The sequence below is a fragment of the Gallus gallus genome, unplaced genomic scaffold (assembly GCF_016699485.2).
Source record: "Gallus gallus isolate bGalGal1 unplaced genomic scaffold, bGalGal1.mat.broiler.GRCg7b scaffold_59, whole genome shotgun sequence".
NCBI lineage: Eukaryota > Metazoa > Chordata > Aves > Galliformes > Phasianidae > Gallus > Gallus gallus.
The window spans coordinates 36,398-52,265 of NW_024096011.1; the positions used below are offsets into that span (position 1 = coordinate 36,398).

General features: G+C 42.1%; 1 protein-coding gene across 2 annotated transcripts in view; it reads left to right on the plus strand.

Moving 5' to 3' along the window:
• The window catches only part of MGAM (maltase-glucoamylase (alpha-glucosidase)), a 49,902-nt gene that overhangs the window by 7,073 nt on the left and 26,961 nt on the right, over window positions 1-15,868 (plus strand). For both annotated transcript variants that reach the window (XM_040657176.2, XM_040657177.2), the window contains 11 exons: window positions 586-737; window positions 3,625-3,796; window positions 4,482-4,581; window positions 6,108-6,220; window positions 7,124-7,249; window positions 9,040-9,171; window positions 10,350-10,469; window positions 11,504-11,617; window positions 12,652-12,736; window positions 13,785-13,902; window positions 15,454-15,625. In XM_040657176.2, the coding sequence (XP_040513110.1) occupies window positions 586-737; window positions 3,625-3,796; window positions 4,482-4,581; window positions 6,108-6,220; window positions 7,124-7,249; window positions 9,040-9,171; window positions 10,350-10,469; window positions 11,504-11,617; window positions 12,652-12,736; window positions 13,785-13,902; window positions 15,454-15,625 (1,404 nt within the window). The remainder of the gene's footprint in view (window positions 1-585; window positions 738-3,624; window positions 3,797-4,481; window positions 4,582-6,107; window positions 6,221-7,123; window positions 7,250-9,039; window positions 9,172-10,349; window positions 10,470-11,503; window positions 11,618-12,651; window positions 12,737-13,784; window positions 13,903-15,453; window positions 15,626-15,868) is intronic.

Genomic DNA, 15,868 nt, shown 5'->3' on the forward strand with positions numbered 1-15,868 from the left:
CCAGCCCAACCCAACCCAACCCATTTCCCACCCCAACCCAACTCAGTTCATCCCATCCCACCCCCCCCATCCTTACCCAACCCAACCCATTGCCCACCCCAACCCAACCCATTGCCCAACCCAACCCACTGCCTGCACCACCTCAACCCAACTCAACCCATTTCCCAACCCAACTCATCCCAAACCCAAAACCCCACCCAACCCAAGCCATTGCCCAACCCAAACCAACCCAATTCAACCCATTTCACAACCCAACCCAACTCAATTCATCCCAACCCAACCCTACCAAACCCAACCCAGCCCAACCCATTGCCCAATCCAACCCAATTCAATGCATTTCCCACTCCAATCCAACTCAACCCATTTCCCAACCCAATCCAACTCAATGCATCCCAACCCACTGCCCACCCCAACCCATTTCCCACCTCACCCCAACCCATTGCCCACCCCACCCCACCCCAACTCAACCCATTGCTCATCCCATCCCACCCCCACCACGCCTCCAATCCATTCGCCTCCACCTCACCGGGAAGACCTCGATGCCAACATTTCCTTTACCCCCTCCTTTTATTTGTGCCCCCTCAGCTGACGGATCCGGCAGCAAATCGGTTCGAAGTCCCCCATGAACACATCGGTCCCTTCAGTGGTTCGGCGGCCTCCAACTTAAAATACTCAGTCAACGTTCAACAGAATCCCTTTGGCATCAGAGTGACCAGAGTCAGCACCGGGAAAGTGCTGTAGGTGCCTTTGGGGCCGTTTGTTGGTCATCCCACGGCCCACGGTTTGGGGTTTGGGGTTTTTTAGGGGGTTGGAGTAGAAATACGGTAAGGTCTGGGATTCTGATTGCAGCATTGATCCTTTGGGTGCATGAACTTAAAAAAAAGCCTCTCCTGGTGTAAAATTTTGGGTGTTTTCTTTTTTTTTTTTCTTGCAGGGCTCAGATTTGTCTCTTTTTGCCCATTTTCCCCCATTTTGCCTCTTTTTCCCCATTGACTTTGGGGGAATGGCCTCAGCTTTGCGCCGCAGATTTGTGGAAGCGGCCCTAATTCCCAATATTCAGTGTTTGCTGTGGGGTTGTTAAGGGTTATCCCTGCAGGGTGTGGGATTTTGAACTGTAGGGTTGTGCCTTGGGAGGGCTGTATGGGGTTGGGTGGGGACAAGAGGGGGGCAATGGGAAATGAGCTGCTTGGGAAATAGAGAGAATAGAAGTACGTATGGGAATAAATGTGGAAAAATAAGAGGAGAAACTGAAATGTGGAAGTAAAACAGAGGAAATAAAAAATGGGAAATAAAAATGGCGATAAAAAGGAATAAATTGGGAAAAGAGATGGAAGAAAAATTAGAAAAATTAGAAATAAAAATGGAAAAAAAGGAAAAAAATGGAAGAAAAGGAAAAATAAAAAAATAGAAAAACAGAAAAGTTCAAAAAAAGGAAAAATAGAAAAAAAAAGAAAAATAGAAAAAAATGGAAAAATAGAAAAAAATTAGAAAAAAGAAAAAGAAAAAATAGAAAAAATAAAAATAAAAATTGAAGAAATGGAAAAAGATAGAAAAAGTAGAAAAAAAGAAAAAATAGAAGAATAGAAAAATGGAAAAAATAGAAAAGTAGAAATAAAAAGGGAAATATCAGTAGAAAAAATAGAAATAAAATAGAAATAAAAATAAAGAAGAAAACAGAAATAATAGAGAAGAAAATAGAAAGAAAAATGGAAATAAAAGTGGGAATAAAAATCGAAATAATATAGAAATAAGAATAGGAAAAATAGAAATAAATTGATATAAAAACAGATCTATAAATGGAAAAAAATGGAAATGAAATAGGAATAAAATGACAAAAAAAAAAAAAAAAGGGGGAGAAATAAAAAGAGAAAAAAACAGAAATAATCCAGAATAGAAATTAAAATGGGAATAAAATAGAAACTAAATGACAAAAAATAGAAATATAAAATAGAAATAAAATTGGAAATATAAATAGAAAAAAATGATTTAAAAATAGAAATAAAATGACAAAAATAGGAATAAAATGGAAAAAAAAATAGAAATGAAATGACAAAAAGTAAAGTGGAAAAAATAGAAATAAGAGGAAAATTGGGAATAAATGGTAAAAATGGAAATAAAATGGAAAAAAATGGAAAGAAGAGGAAAAATAGAAATAAAATAGAAAAAATGGAAATAAAAAAAATCGAAATAAAATGGCAAAAATATGAATAAAATGAAAAAAAATAGAAATAAGAAAAATGGAAATAAAATGACAAAAATAGCAATAAAATGGAAAATAAATAGAAATAAAATGACAAAAAAAAGAAATAAAATGGAAAAAAACAGAAAGAAAATGGAAAAGAATAGAAAGAAAATGGAAAAAAATCGAAATAAAATGATAAAAAAAGAAATAAAATGGAAAAAATACGAAAAAAAATAGAAATCAGAGGAAAATTAGAAATAAAACAGAAAAAAATAGGAATAAAATGGGGGGAAAAAAAGAGAAATAAGAGGAAAAATGGGAATAAAAGAGAAGAAAACGGAGCTGTGGAGCAGAACTGAGTGGGGATGGGATGGAAACGGAGTCCCATATGGGGTGGGACGGCGGCGCCCGTCCCCACAACGGACCCCAAATCCGCCCCATAGGAAACACCTGCAGGAAGAGCCTCATGGAGCTCAATTAGCAGAGCTGGCGGCTCGTTAAGCTTAATTAGTCATTACGGTTCCTTCCTGCCATGGTTTCCTGATGCTTCGGTTGGCTGTTAGGGGCGGGATTGGATTTGTGGGGTTTATTAGGGCACAGAGGGGAAAAGGGGTAATTAAAACTATGGGATGGGCGCGAATTGACGCTCGGGAAGTCGTTAATGTTTCCTTTCGTCATGTAATTAATTAGGGGCCGGGGAGGGGAGGGGGGGGATGGGTGTATCTCGTTAACGAGGGAAACTGATGCGGAGAGGGAAAAGGGTTTTCTTAATGAGGGGCGATTGGGATTTGGGGCCAATTGGGAGAATTCCCATTGTTTTGGGACTCGGAAGTTGGGTTTAATGATGTCGGTTTGGGATTTGGGGCACGGAGAGGAAATATTAATGGGATTTGGGGGGGGGGGGTTGTATGGGATGACAGTGGTTTGGGGTTGGGGGATTTGGCGTGAAATCGGTGAGATTTGGGGTTTTTGCCCTCAAAAACATCAGTTTGGGATTTGGGGATGTGATCCATTTGGGGTTTGGGGCAAAATGAGGGGGATTTGGGGCACTGAGCTGAAATGATGTCGAAATGGGTTTTGGGACATGATCCATTTGGGGTTTGGGGTAAAATCGATGGGATTTGGGGCATTTACCCTCAAAAACATCAGTTTGGGATTTTGGGACATGGTTCATTTGGGATTTGGGGCAACATCAGTGGGTTATGGGGCAGTGAGCTGAAATGATGTCAATATGGGATTTGGGGGCTTTACCCATTTGGGATTTGGGGCAAAATCGATGGGATTTGGGGCATTTACCCTCCATGACCCCACTTTGGGACGTGGTGCACCGATCCGCACCAACACCCACTTGGGGCTGGGGCCATTTCCCCCAAATAAAGTGACTTTTGGTGCTCCCCATGAAACAAAACCCCCTTTTTCCCCCCCTCCCACCCCACCTCCAGGTTCGACACCACAGTGGGGCCGCTGCTCTTCGCCCAGCAGTTCCTGCAGCTCTCCATCCGCCTGCCCAGCGGGAACATCTACGGCATCGGGGAGCACGTCCACAAACGCTTCCGCCACGACCTCAACTGGAGGACATGGCCCATGCTGAGCCGCGACACAGCGCCCTCCGGGGTACCGACCCCATTTTTGGGGCCGTTTCTGCACTTTTTGGGGGTGGGAAATGGGTCGTCCGGACGCGTCGCCGCTCAACCACGACCCCACGCGTTGGTTTGCTTCGCGTTGGGGCAATGTTGGAATGATTTGGGCTATTTTGGGGCCCATCTCTCAAACTCTTCACATTTTGATGATAAATCAATCAAACTTTGGGTCAATATTTGCCCAATTTGGTCCATTTTCTGGGTCATTTCTCATTTTGGGTCAATATTTGCCCAATTTGGTCCATTTTCTCCCATCTCTCATTCTCTTCAGATTTTGAAGCAAACGGAACAAACTTTGGGTCAATATTGGAATGATTTGGGCCATTTTTGGGCTCATCTCTCAAACTCTTCACATTTTGATGATAAATCAATCAAACTTTGGGTCAATACTTGCCCAATTTGGTCCATTTTCTGGGTCATTTCTCATTTTGGGTCAATATTTGCACAATTTGGTCCATTTTCTCCCATCTCTCAATCTCTTCACATTTCGATGATAAATATTTACTAACAATTAAATGACTTCTATTATTAAGAGCAAATGTGTCCTATTAATAATTACCACAATTATTGTCTTTGTGCGTAAAGCTGTAATTCATCACCTCCATATGTAAATTCATAATTACCAACAAATGATTATCATGATTATTTTTCCCCCCAAGAACGTGGAGAACCTCTACGGCGTTCAGACCTTCTTCCTGTGCCTGGAGGACTCCTCAGGGGCCTCGCTGGGTGTTTTCCTGCTCAACAGCAATCCTATGGGTGAGCCCTCCTCTGCCCTTCACCCTCAAATCCCTCTTTTTTGGGCCATTCCAATCCAAAGTTTTGGACCTCGGATGTTTTTTGATCATTCAAATTATCATTCTGGAGGGGTGGGGTGGGGTGGGGTGGGGAAGGTGGCACTGCAGCGCTGCAGAGATTTCAGATTTAAGATTTCAGATTCGAGGTTTGAGATTTGAGGTTTAAGATTGAGGTTTAAGATATGAGATATAGGGTTTGAGGTTTAAGGTTTGAGGTTTAAAGTTTGAGGTTTAAGATTCGAGGTTTAAGATATAAGATTTGAGGTTTAAGATTTGGGGTTTAATGTTTGAGGTTTAAGGTTTGAGGTTTAAGGTTTGAGATTTAAGATGATTTGAGGTTTAAGGTTTGAGGTGTAAGGTTTAAGGTTTGAGGTTTAAGATATGAGATTTAATGTTTGAGGTTTGAGATTTGAGGTTTAAAGTTTGAGGTTTCAGGTTTGAGGTTTCAGGTTTGAGGTTTCAGGTTTGAGGTTTCAGGTTTGAGGTTTCAGGTTTGAGGTTTAAGATATGAGATTTAAGGTTTGAGGTTTAAGGTTTAACGTTTGAGGTTTGAGGTTTAAGATTTGAGGTTTAAGGTTTGAGGTTTAAGATTTGAGGTTTAAGGTTTGAGGTTTAAGGCTTAAGGTTTCAGGTTTGAGATTCGAGGTTTAAGGTTTGAGGTTTAAGATATGAGATTTAAGGCTTGAGATTTGAGATTCGGGTTTCATGTTCGGGTTTGAGGTTTTAATTCGAGATTTAAGATTTAAGGTTTGAGATTTGGGTTTGAGATCTGAATTTGAGATTTAGGATTTGAAATCTGATATTTGGGATGGAGATGGAAGATTTGAGGTTTAAGAACTGAGATTTGGGCTTAGGGTTTGAAATGTAGGATTAGAGATACAGGGTTTGAGGTTCGAGAGCTGAGATTTAAGGTTTGAGATTTGAGATGATTTAGGATTTGAGGTTTAAAATTTGAGATTTAAGATTTGAGATTTGGGTTTGAGGTTTGAATTCAAGATTGAGGGTTTGAGGTTTAAGGGATTGAGGTTTAAGGCCTGAGATTTGGGTTCAAGATTTGAATCCGTGTTTGGGATTAGAATGCAACCTTAAAGTTGAGCTTTAAGGCTTCAGGACTGAATTTGTGATTTGGGGTTTGAGATCCGAATTTGGGGTTTGAGATCCGAATTTGGGGTTTGAGATCCGAATTTGGGGTTTGAGGTTTTCATTTGGGGGGGGGGATTGAAGGTGTTTTGGGTTCGGGATTTGAGACTGGGGGTAAAGCTCTGAGATATAAATCTAAACTAAAAGTTGGGCTCCTGCTGTACCCACAGTTTCCCCCCCCCCGTTGTTCTTAGAGATGTGTGTGCGTCCCTTTGAGTGCTGAACCGACATATTCACATCTCCCAGATCTGATCCATTCAACGAGAATTAATACTACTGCCGATATTGGGAGATTTCAGGAATATAGCATTTTTTTTTGGGGGGGGGGGTTGGGATTTTTCCTTGCAGAGTTCGTCGTGCAGCCCACCCCGGCCGTCACCTACCGCACCATTGGGGGGATTCTGGATTTTTATGTCCTTCTGGGTGACACCCCCGAGCAGGTGGTGCAGGAATACGTCAAGGTGGGTGCGTGCTCTGGGGTGGGGGGCACCCAAAGCTCCCATTCGGGGCACCCAAATTCCCCTTGGGGCCACCCAAGTCACTCTGGGGGGACCCAAATCCCATATGAGCATCCCTATATTGCATGAGAGCACCCAAATTTCCCCATTTGGGGCACCAAAATACCATTCAGGGAACCCTACAACCCAAAATTCCCCTTTGGGGCAATCAGATCCCTCCCAGGGATACCCAAATCCATTTGCAGCACCCAAATCCCACTTGGGGCACGCAGTGGCCCATGGGGGCACCCAAATCCCCCCCTCCTGGGGCACCCTAAAACCTATGGAGGCACACAAACCCCACATTGGGGCACCCAAATCCCATTTGGGGCACCCAGTAGTCCATAGGCACTGAATAGCCCATTTAGGGCACCCCAACTTCCCCTTACAAAACCCAATAGCCCATGAGGGCACCCAATAGCCATTGGGGCACCCAAACGCCTAATTAGGACATCTAAATCCTCCCTTGCGCACCCAAATCCCATTTGGGTCATCCTAGAACCCATGGGGGGCACCCAAATCCCCCTTTGGGACACCCAACCCCCCCTTGGGGCACCCAAATCTTATCTGGGGCATCCTAGAAGCCATGGGGGCCCTCCCAAATCCTATTTGGGGCACCCTAGAACCCATGGGGGCACCCAAGTCCCTCACTGGGACACCCAAGTCCCATTTGGGACACCCAAATCCCATTTGGGTCATCCTACAACCCATGGGTGCACCCAAACCCCTCCCTGGGGCTCCCAACCTCCCCCTTGGCGCACCCAAATCCCGTTATTCCCTCCCCATACCCCATTCTAACCCCATTTTGGGTCAGTAGAACCCTCGTTCCCACCACCATAACCCTGGCCCCCTTTTGGGGTTTTGCAGCTGGTGGGGATGCCGGTGATGCCGTCCTATTGGTCGCTGGGCTTCCAGCTCAGCCGCTACGATTACGGCTCCCTGGCGGAGGTGAAGGCGGTGGTGGAGCGGAACCGGGCTGTCGGGCTGCCCTACGTGAGTCCAAAGCCCCCCACTCCACCCCACCCACCCTACCCCATTTCCCCCCATTTCCCCCCATTTCCCCTCGTTCCTCCCTGTTCCTCCCTGTTCCTCCCCACTCCACCCCACTCCACCCCATTCCACCGCACTCCACCCCATTCCACCCCATTTCCCCCCACTCCACCCCATTCCACCCCATTTCCCCCCATTTCACCCCATTCTGCCTCATTCTGCCTCATTCCACCCCGTTCCGCCCCATTCCTCCCCGTTCCTCCCCACTCCACCCCACCCCACTCCACCCCACCCCATTTCCCCCCACTCCACCCCATTCCACCCAATTTCCCCCCATTTCCCCCCACCCCACCCCATTCTGCCTCATTCCACCCCATTCCATCCCATTCTGCCCCATTCCACCCCATTCCTCCCCATTCCTTCCCACTCCACCCCACCCCATTCCACCCCATTTCCCCCCATTTCACCCCATTCTGCCTCATTCCTCCCCATTCCTCCCCATTCCTTCCCACTCCACCCCATTCCACCCCATTACACTGCACTCCACCCCACCCCATTTCCCCCCACTCCACCCCATTCCACCCCATTTCACCCCATTCTGCCTCATTCCGTCCCATTCCGCCCCATTCCACCCCATTTCCCTCCATTCCACCCCATCCCGCATCACTATGGGCCCCCACATTAATTAAGCCAATTATTTCCCCCCTCGTTAAGAAGGAAACAAACTTTTTTTGCACATTGGGGTCTTTCTTATAGGGGATTTTCACACCCAAAACGGTGACATCAAATCTTACATCTGCCTTAATGGCCCTCAGCTTCTTTTGCACCATTATCTCACACCATTAATTATTTCACACCGTTATTTCACACTGTTTTCCACCATTTCCCACCATTTTCTGCCATTTTTTCACCTTTTTTTTTCACCATTTTCCACCATTTTCTGCCATTATTTCACCATTTTCACCATTATTTCACCATATCGCACCGTTATTTCACGCCATTTCTCTCCTTTTCACACCATTTTTACTGCTTCTCATGATTTCACACCACTTTACACTGTTTCACACCATCATTCCACACCATTATTCATTTCACGCCATTATTTCTCACCATTTCTCTCTAATTCACGCAAATTCACAACAATTCGCACCATTTGGCATCAATTCACACCATTATTTCACACCATTAATTATTTCACACCATGATTTCACACTGCTTTGCACCATTCCCCACCATTTCCTGCCATTTTTCACCCCTTTTCACAATTTTCCACCATTTTTCAGCAGTTTTCACCATTTTCCACCGATTTTTCACCATTTTCACCATTTTGCACCATTTCACCCCATTATTTCACACCATCATTTATTTCATACCGCCGTTTCCCACCATTTCTCACCATTTCGCACCGTTTCACACCATTATTTCACACCATCATTTATTTCATACCACCGTTTCTCACCATTTCTCACCATTTCCCACCATTTCCCACCATTTCTCCACCGTTTCCCACCATTTCTCATCACTTCCCACCACTTCACGCCATTATTTCACACCATCATTTATTTCATACCACCGTTTCTCACCATTTCTCACCATTTCTCACCATTCCCCACCATTTCTCCACCGTTTCCCACCATTATTTCACACCATCATTTATTTCATACCGCCATTTCTCACCATTTCTCGCCATTTCGCACCATTTCTCACCATTATTTCACACCATCATTTATTTCATACCGCCGTTTCCCACCGTTTCTCACCATTTCTCACCATTCCCCCCCCCCCTCCTGCAGGACGTGCAGTGCATCGACATTGACTGCATGGATGGGAAGAAGGATTTCACGTACGACAAAGTGAAGTTCCAGGATCTGCCCAACTTCCAGAGCTATTTGCACGCGCACGGGCAGAAATACGTCATCATCCTGGTGAGCAGCGCTTCCTCCTCATTCCCACCCCTTTTTTCTCTTATTCTTTTCTCCCCCTTTTTTTTTTCGATTTTTCTCCTTTTTTTCTTCTCATTCTATTTTCCTTTCCCCCCCCTTTTGTCCCCTTTTTATTTTTTTTTTTCCTTTTTTCCTCTTCTTATTCTTTTTTCTTCTTTTCCTTATTTCTTTCCTCTTCTTATTCTGTTTTCCCCTTTTCCTTGCTATTTGTTTTTGCTTTTTCTCTCTTATTCTTTTTTCCCTTTTGTTCTTCTTATTCTATTTTCCTTTTTTCCCTCTTTATCCCCTTTTCCTTTTTTTCCTTCTTTTTTTCCCTTTTTTTCCTCTTCCTGTTCTTTTTTCCTTCTTTTCCTTATTTTTTTTCATTTTTTCCCCCTTCTTATTCTATTTTCCCTTTTTCCTTCCTATACTTTTTTCCTTTTTTTTCTCTTATTCTTTTTTCCCCTTTTTCTTCCCCGCCTTTTTCTTCTTATTCTTTTTTCCTTTTTCCTTATTTTTTCTTTTTTTCTCGTCTTATTTTATTTCCCCTTTCCCCTTCCTATTCTTTTTCCCCTTTTCTTCTTTTTCTATCATCTCATTCTTTTTATTCCCTTCTCATTCTTTTTTTTTCATTTTTCTCTTTCTTCTTCTCCTTTCCTTTCTTTCCTTATTTTTTACCTTCTTATTCTATTTTACTTTTTTCTTCCTATTTCTTTTTCCTTTCCTTTTTTTCTTTTTTCCCCCTTTATCCCTTTTCTTCTTCTTTTTTAAAAATCATTTTATTCTTTTTATACCCTTCTCATCTCTTCCTTTTTTCTTCCATTTTTTTTTTCTTTTTTTTCTTCTCATTTTTATTTCTTCCCTTGAGAAACGCTCAAAGATTTCAGGTTAGGCAAAAGATCTTCGTGGGAGCTGCAAATGTTATCCATTATTGCAATAATGGCCTCACGCTCCCTGGTGGCCAAAGAGGGAAATCGTGCAAAGGGGCCAAAATTGTGCAACTCACATTACAATAACACACACGAAGACTCATATTATAACATTTACTATTAAATGAGAGCTATTTCTTTCCTTAAAAACAAACCCAGGCTTTGGGTTTCTCTCTTCCTCTCTCTGTATTTTGGTTTCTTTTGTCTATTTTTTTCCCCCTCTCTATTTTGGTTGTTTTTCCCCCATTTTAGGACGCTGCCATCAGCATGGAACCCCTCTCGGATGGGTCACCCTATGAGACCTACGAGAGAGGACAGAGCCAGAATATTTGGGTCAACGCATCGGACGGTGTCACACCGCTGGTGGGGCAGGTGAGGATATCCCCGTGGGTCAGATTGGGCACCTATGGGGCCGACTGGGGGGAAACCCGGGGGAGATTTTTCAACCTTTTGGGCTACTTTGGGAAAAGTTGCAGAAGTGTCCTAAAAAAATCCTAACAAAAAATCCCAGAAAACCTTTAAAGAAAAAACTCCTAAGAAATCCCTACAAAAAATCTTAAAAAACCCTGTAAGAAACCCTAGAAGTCTGAAAAGAAAACCCCAAATCTTTACAAGAAACCCCAAAACTCCTAAAAACAATCCTAAAACATCTTAAATAAAAATCCCAGAAGGTCCTAACAAAAAGTCTTCGGAAGTCTTTAAATAAACCCCACAAAATGCTAAAACCCTAAAAAGAACCCCTCACTACAATAAAATGAACATTAAAACCAAACCAGGGCTCCCCAGCGGCCCCCCAGGCTGTGGATTTCCCCTTTTCCCCCCATTTTGTTCCTCCCGTTTCACCCCCCACTTCCCCCTTTTTCCTCCATTTTGTCCCCCCATTTCACCCCATTTTGTTCCCCACATTTCACCCCCCCTTTCCCCCCATTTTGTTCCCCCTATTTTCCCCCTTCTCCCCCTATTTCACCCCCGTTCCTCCCCTCTCCCCCCATTTCACCCTCCATTTCCTCCCATTTCCCCCCATAACCCCCCATCTCCCCCCTTCTCCCCCCATTTCCTACCATTTCACCCCCATTTCCCCCCATAACCCCCCATTTCCCCCTTCTCCTCCCCTTTCCCACCATTTCACCCCCATTTCCCCCCATAACCCCCTGTTTCCCCCCTTCTCCCCCCATTTCACCCCCATTTCCCCCCATAACCCCCCGTTTCCCCCCTTCTCCCCCCATTTCACCCCCATTTCCCCCCATAACCCCGTATTTCCCCCCTTCTCCCCCCATGTCACCCCCATTCCCCCTCATCACCCTCTATCTCCCCCCTTCTCCCTCCATTTCACCCCCATTTCCCCCCATTTCATTCCCCCCATCCCCCCATATTTCACCCCCCATTTTGTCCCCCCGTACCCCCAGGTGTGGCCGGGCCACACGGTGTTCCCCGACTTCACGAGCCCTGCGTGCCGCCGTTGGTGGATAGAGGAGTGCAGCACCTTCTACCGCAGCGTCCCCTTCGATGGCATTTGGATCGTAAGGGCGGCCGGGGGGCTGTGGGGGGGCCGAGAGGGGGCTGCCATGGGGGTGGGGGGTGGGAGCGTTGGTGGTGGTTAATTAGTTAATTACATTGTCTTCGTTACGTTTTCATTGCTTTCTCATTATCTCCATTATTTTCATTATCTTCATTATATTTTCATTGGCTTCATTAGCTTCGTTATCTCCATTCTTTTCATTATGTTTTCATTAGCTTCGTTAGCTTCATTATATTTTCATCAGCTTCATTATCTCCATTATCTCCATTATTTTCATTATACTTCCATTATTTCCATTATTTCCATTATCTTCATTATATTTTCATTATCTTCGTTATTTTCATTACCTTCATTATCTTCATAATCTTCATTACTTTCATTATCTTCGTTATATTTTCATTCCCTTCATTATCTTCATTATCTTCATCATCTTCACCACATTCTCATTATCTTCATTATATTTTCATTATTTTCATTATCTTCATTGTTTTCATTATCTTCATTACATTTTCATTGTCCTTGTTATATTCATTATCTTCATTTATTTTTATTATTCGGAATCAGAATGGATCATTATTAATAATAATACTTCTTGTAGTTAGAATCGACACATAATCATTATCATTGTCCTTATTATCCTTATTAATTCACAATAATCCTTAATTTTTCTCAACCACCACCACATTTTGATTATTTATAACATTACTGTATTATGTTATATTGTATTATCTTGTATTATTTTGTATTATATAAATTATCTTATATTACATTACATTACATTATGTTATATTATATTATGTTGTATCATGTTACAGTATATTACATTACATTATATTGCATTATATAATAACATTATTATATTCTATAATTACTGCAACGTAATTATTTTTCCTCCCCATCTGACAATTTTGGGGCATCGATTTGGGAGAGCTGAAATTTCAATGCAAAATGGGCTTTTTTTCCCCCTCCTCCCCCCCCTCCCACCCCCCCATTTCCATCCTTACCCCATTGATTGGGTTTCATTTCTCTATGCAGGACATGAATGAACCCGCGAGCTTCGTGGCCGGATCCCGCAACGGCTGTGAGCAGAACGAGTGGAACTTCCCCCCCTACACACCACGTGAGTCCATCGTTTTTGGGGTGAAAAAGTCCAATTTCGGGGACAGAAGGGATGCAGAGAGGTTTCAGTGCCGATTTTCTGTGGGTTTTGAGAAGTGTGGATGAGTCGAAACGCGAAGACGGGGTTGAAGAGTTTGAGAAGGGAAGGCTTGGGGGAGAAAAGGGAGAATGGGAGGGTTTGAAAATGGGGTATTGGGATGAGGTTTAAAAGGAGGGGGTTTGGAGTGGGGAAACGTGAAAGATAGGTTTGAAAACTGGGAGGTTTGAAAATCAGGAGGTTTTGAAATAAAGAGGTTTGCAAATGGAAAGGTTTGAAAATGGGAGGTTTGAACTTAGGAGGTTTTGAAATAGAAAGGTTTGAAAATAGGGGGTTTGAAAATGGAAAGGTTTAAAAATGAGGAGGTTTTAAAATAGGCGGTTTGAAAATAGAGAGGTTTGGAAACGGAGAGGCTTTGAAACTGAAGGGTTTGAAATCAGAAAGATTTGAAAATAGGATAAAAAATGGAAAGGTTTAAAAATCGGAAGTTTGAAAATGGGAAGGTTCAAAAATAGGAGGTTTAAATTTAGGAGGTTTTGAAATAGAAAGGTTTAAAAACAGAATGAGTTAAAAATAGGATAAAAAAATGGATAGGTTTAAAAATTGGAGGTGTAAAAATGGGAGGTTTAAATTTAGGTTTTGAAACAGGTTTAAAAATAGGGGGGTTGAAAATGGAAATGTTTAAAAAATGAGGAGGTTTTAAAAGAGGAGGTTTTAAAAGAGGAGGTTTTGAAATAGAAAGGTTTGAAAATGGAAAGATTTAAAAATGGGAGAATAAAAATCGGAGGTTTGAAAATGGAAAGGTTCAAAAATAGGAGGTTTGAAAATAGGAGGTTTGAAAATAGGAGGTTTGAAAATAGGAGATATATATATATATATAAAAGAAGAAAATGCTTGAAAAAGAGAGGTTTAAAAGTAGAAGGCTTTAAAATAAGAGGATTTAACGCAGAGGGGTTGGAGAGCAAGGGGTTGTAATTAGCAGCTCCGCAGTTAATTGGGGTTCTGCTGGCAGACGTGGTGGAGAGGCTGCTGTTCTCCAAGACGCTGTGCATGGATGCAGTGCAGCAGTGGGGCCGTCAGTACGACGTCCACAACCTCTATGGGTACTCCATGATCCTCTCCACGCAGCAGTAAGGACAATTCCTCCCCCTCCCCCCAAAAAGACACGGTACAACATCTGCCCTTAATTTTGGTTGATTTTAATTAACGAGGAACGCAAATTGGGAAGATTGGAAGGGACCTTTGGGAGTCGGAATTGAAATTGGAATCACGCTTTCGGTTTGCTGTCAGAAATTGGAAGTGATTATGAACCCGAATGGGAAATTTTGAGATCCGAATTGGAAACTTTGAGGTCCGAAGGGAAAGCTTTGAAATTTGAGTTGAAATTGGGATGAAACGTTTTGAAATCAGAATGAGATTGTTTGAAATCCGAATCGAAATCCTTGAGGTTTCAATTGCTTTTATATAAATATTTACATGTGTATGGAAGTTTGAATCAAATTTAGAATTCCATTTTGAAAACGGAAATCAGATTTTCAAATCTGGTTTTGATACTTTGAGATCTGAGTGGGAAATTTTGAGATCTGAATGGGAAACTTTGAAATCCGCACTGAAATTTTAGAGATCTGAATTGAAATTGGAATGAAATCTTCTGGAATTGGAATGAGATCCTTCAGAATCTGAATTGAAATCCTTGAGATTTTAATCGTTGGGTTTTTTTTTTGGACATTTGGGTGGAAAACTGAATCGCATTCCGAATTTCATTTAGGAACTGGAAATGAATTTTTCAAATTAGGTTTGGAAATGTTGCGATCTGAACCGAAACTCCTGAGATCCAAATTGAAATTGGAATGAAACGTTTTGAAATCAGGTTGAGATGTTTTGAAATCTGAATTGAAATCCTTGAGTTTGTAACATTTTCTTTTACACTTGGATGGAAATTCGAATCATATTTTGAATTTCTTTTTGAAATTGGAGATAAATTTTCCTCAATCCGAATGGTGAATTTTGAAGTCTCCAATTAAATTTTTGAGATCCGAATTCAAATTTGAAGAAAATGTTCTAAAATTGGAATAAGGCATTTTGAATTTCACGCTGAAGTCTTTGCGACTGTAATTGTTTTTATTAGCAGTGTAATTATTACTTGGATTGAAATTTGAATGGTAAATTTTGACATTGGAAATTATTTTTTTTTCAATTCTGAATTGCAAAACCTGAAACCTAAACTGAAATTTCTGAGATCCGAATTTGAATGAAATGATTTGAAACTTGAATGGGATGCTTTGAAATTCGAATTAAATTGATATTTAATAAGTTTTGGAGGATTCGAGTTGAAATTTAAATAGATTTTTCTTTTAATTGAATTTATCTTTGAATTGAGTTGTTTTGTTTTGTTCCTTGAAACCTGAATGGATGTTGGAAATTTGGGTCAAAAGGTTTCAAGCCCAGATTGAAATCTGAGTCAAAATGTTTCAAATTCACATCAAAGTTTGACTTGAAACGTTTGAAATTCGCCTTGAGATTTGAGTTGAAATATTCCAAATTCACGTTGAAATTTGAATTGAAATGTTTGGAAGCCTTGAAAGCTGCAAGTGCTGCTGGCAACGACTCAATATCCTTTGAATTTTTTTACCTAATTCTGCCTTTCTGAGGCATTTTTTGTTTGTCTGTTTGTTTTTCAGGGCCATCGAAACTTTGTTTCCTGGCAAACGAAGTTTCCTCCTCTCGAGGTCGACGTTTGTGGGGTCGGGGAAGTACTCGGGGCATTGGCTGGGGGACAACACGGCGTCGTGGGATCAGCTGAAGTGGTCGATCCCAGGAATGCTGGAATTCGGGCTCTTTGGGATCCCCTATGTACGAAATCAGTGGGTTTTGGTAACCTTTAACCGATCTGTGAGAGCTGACATGCATAAATCCATCCGTATGAACCTCTTCGGATCACGGAATGACCTTCAAAGACAGTTTCATTTCACCCCAATTCCATTTTGAAGTCCGAGTTCTGAAATTTGGATTTGGGAAATTGGATTTCTGAAAGTTGTATTTTGAAGCCCGGAAGTTTGAAAACCGGCTTTTGAAAATTGGGTTTTGTATTTTGAA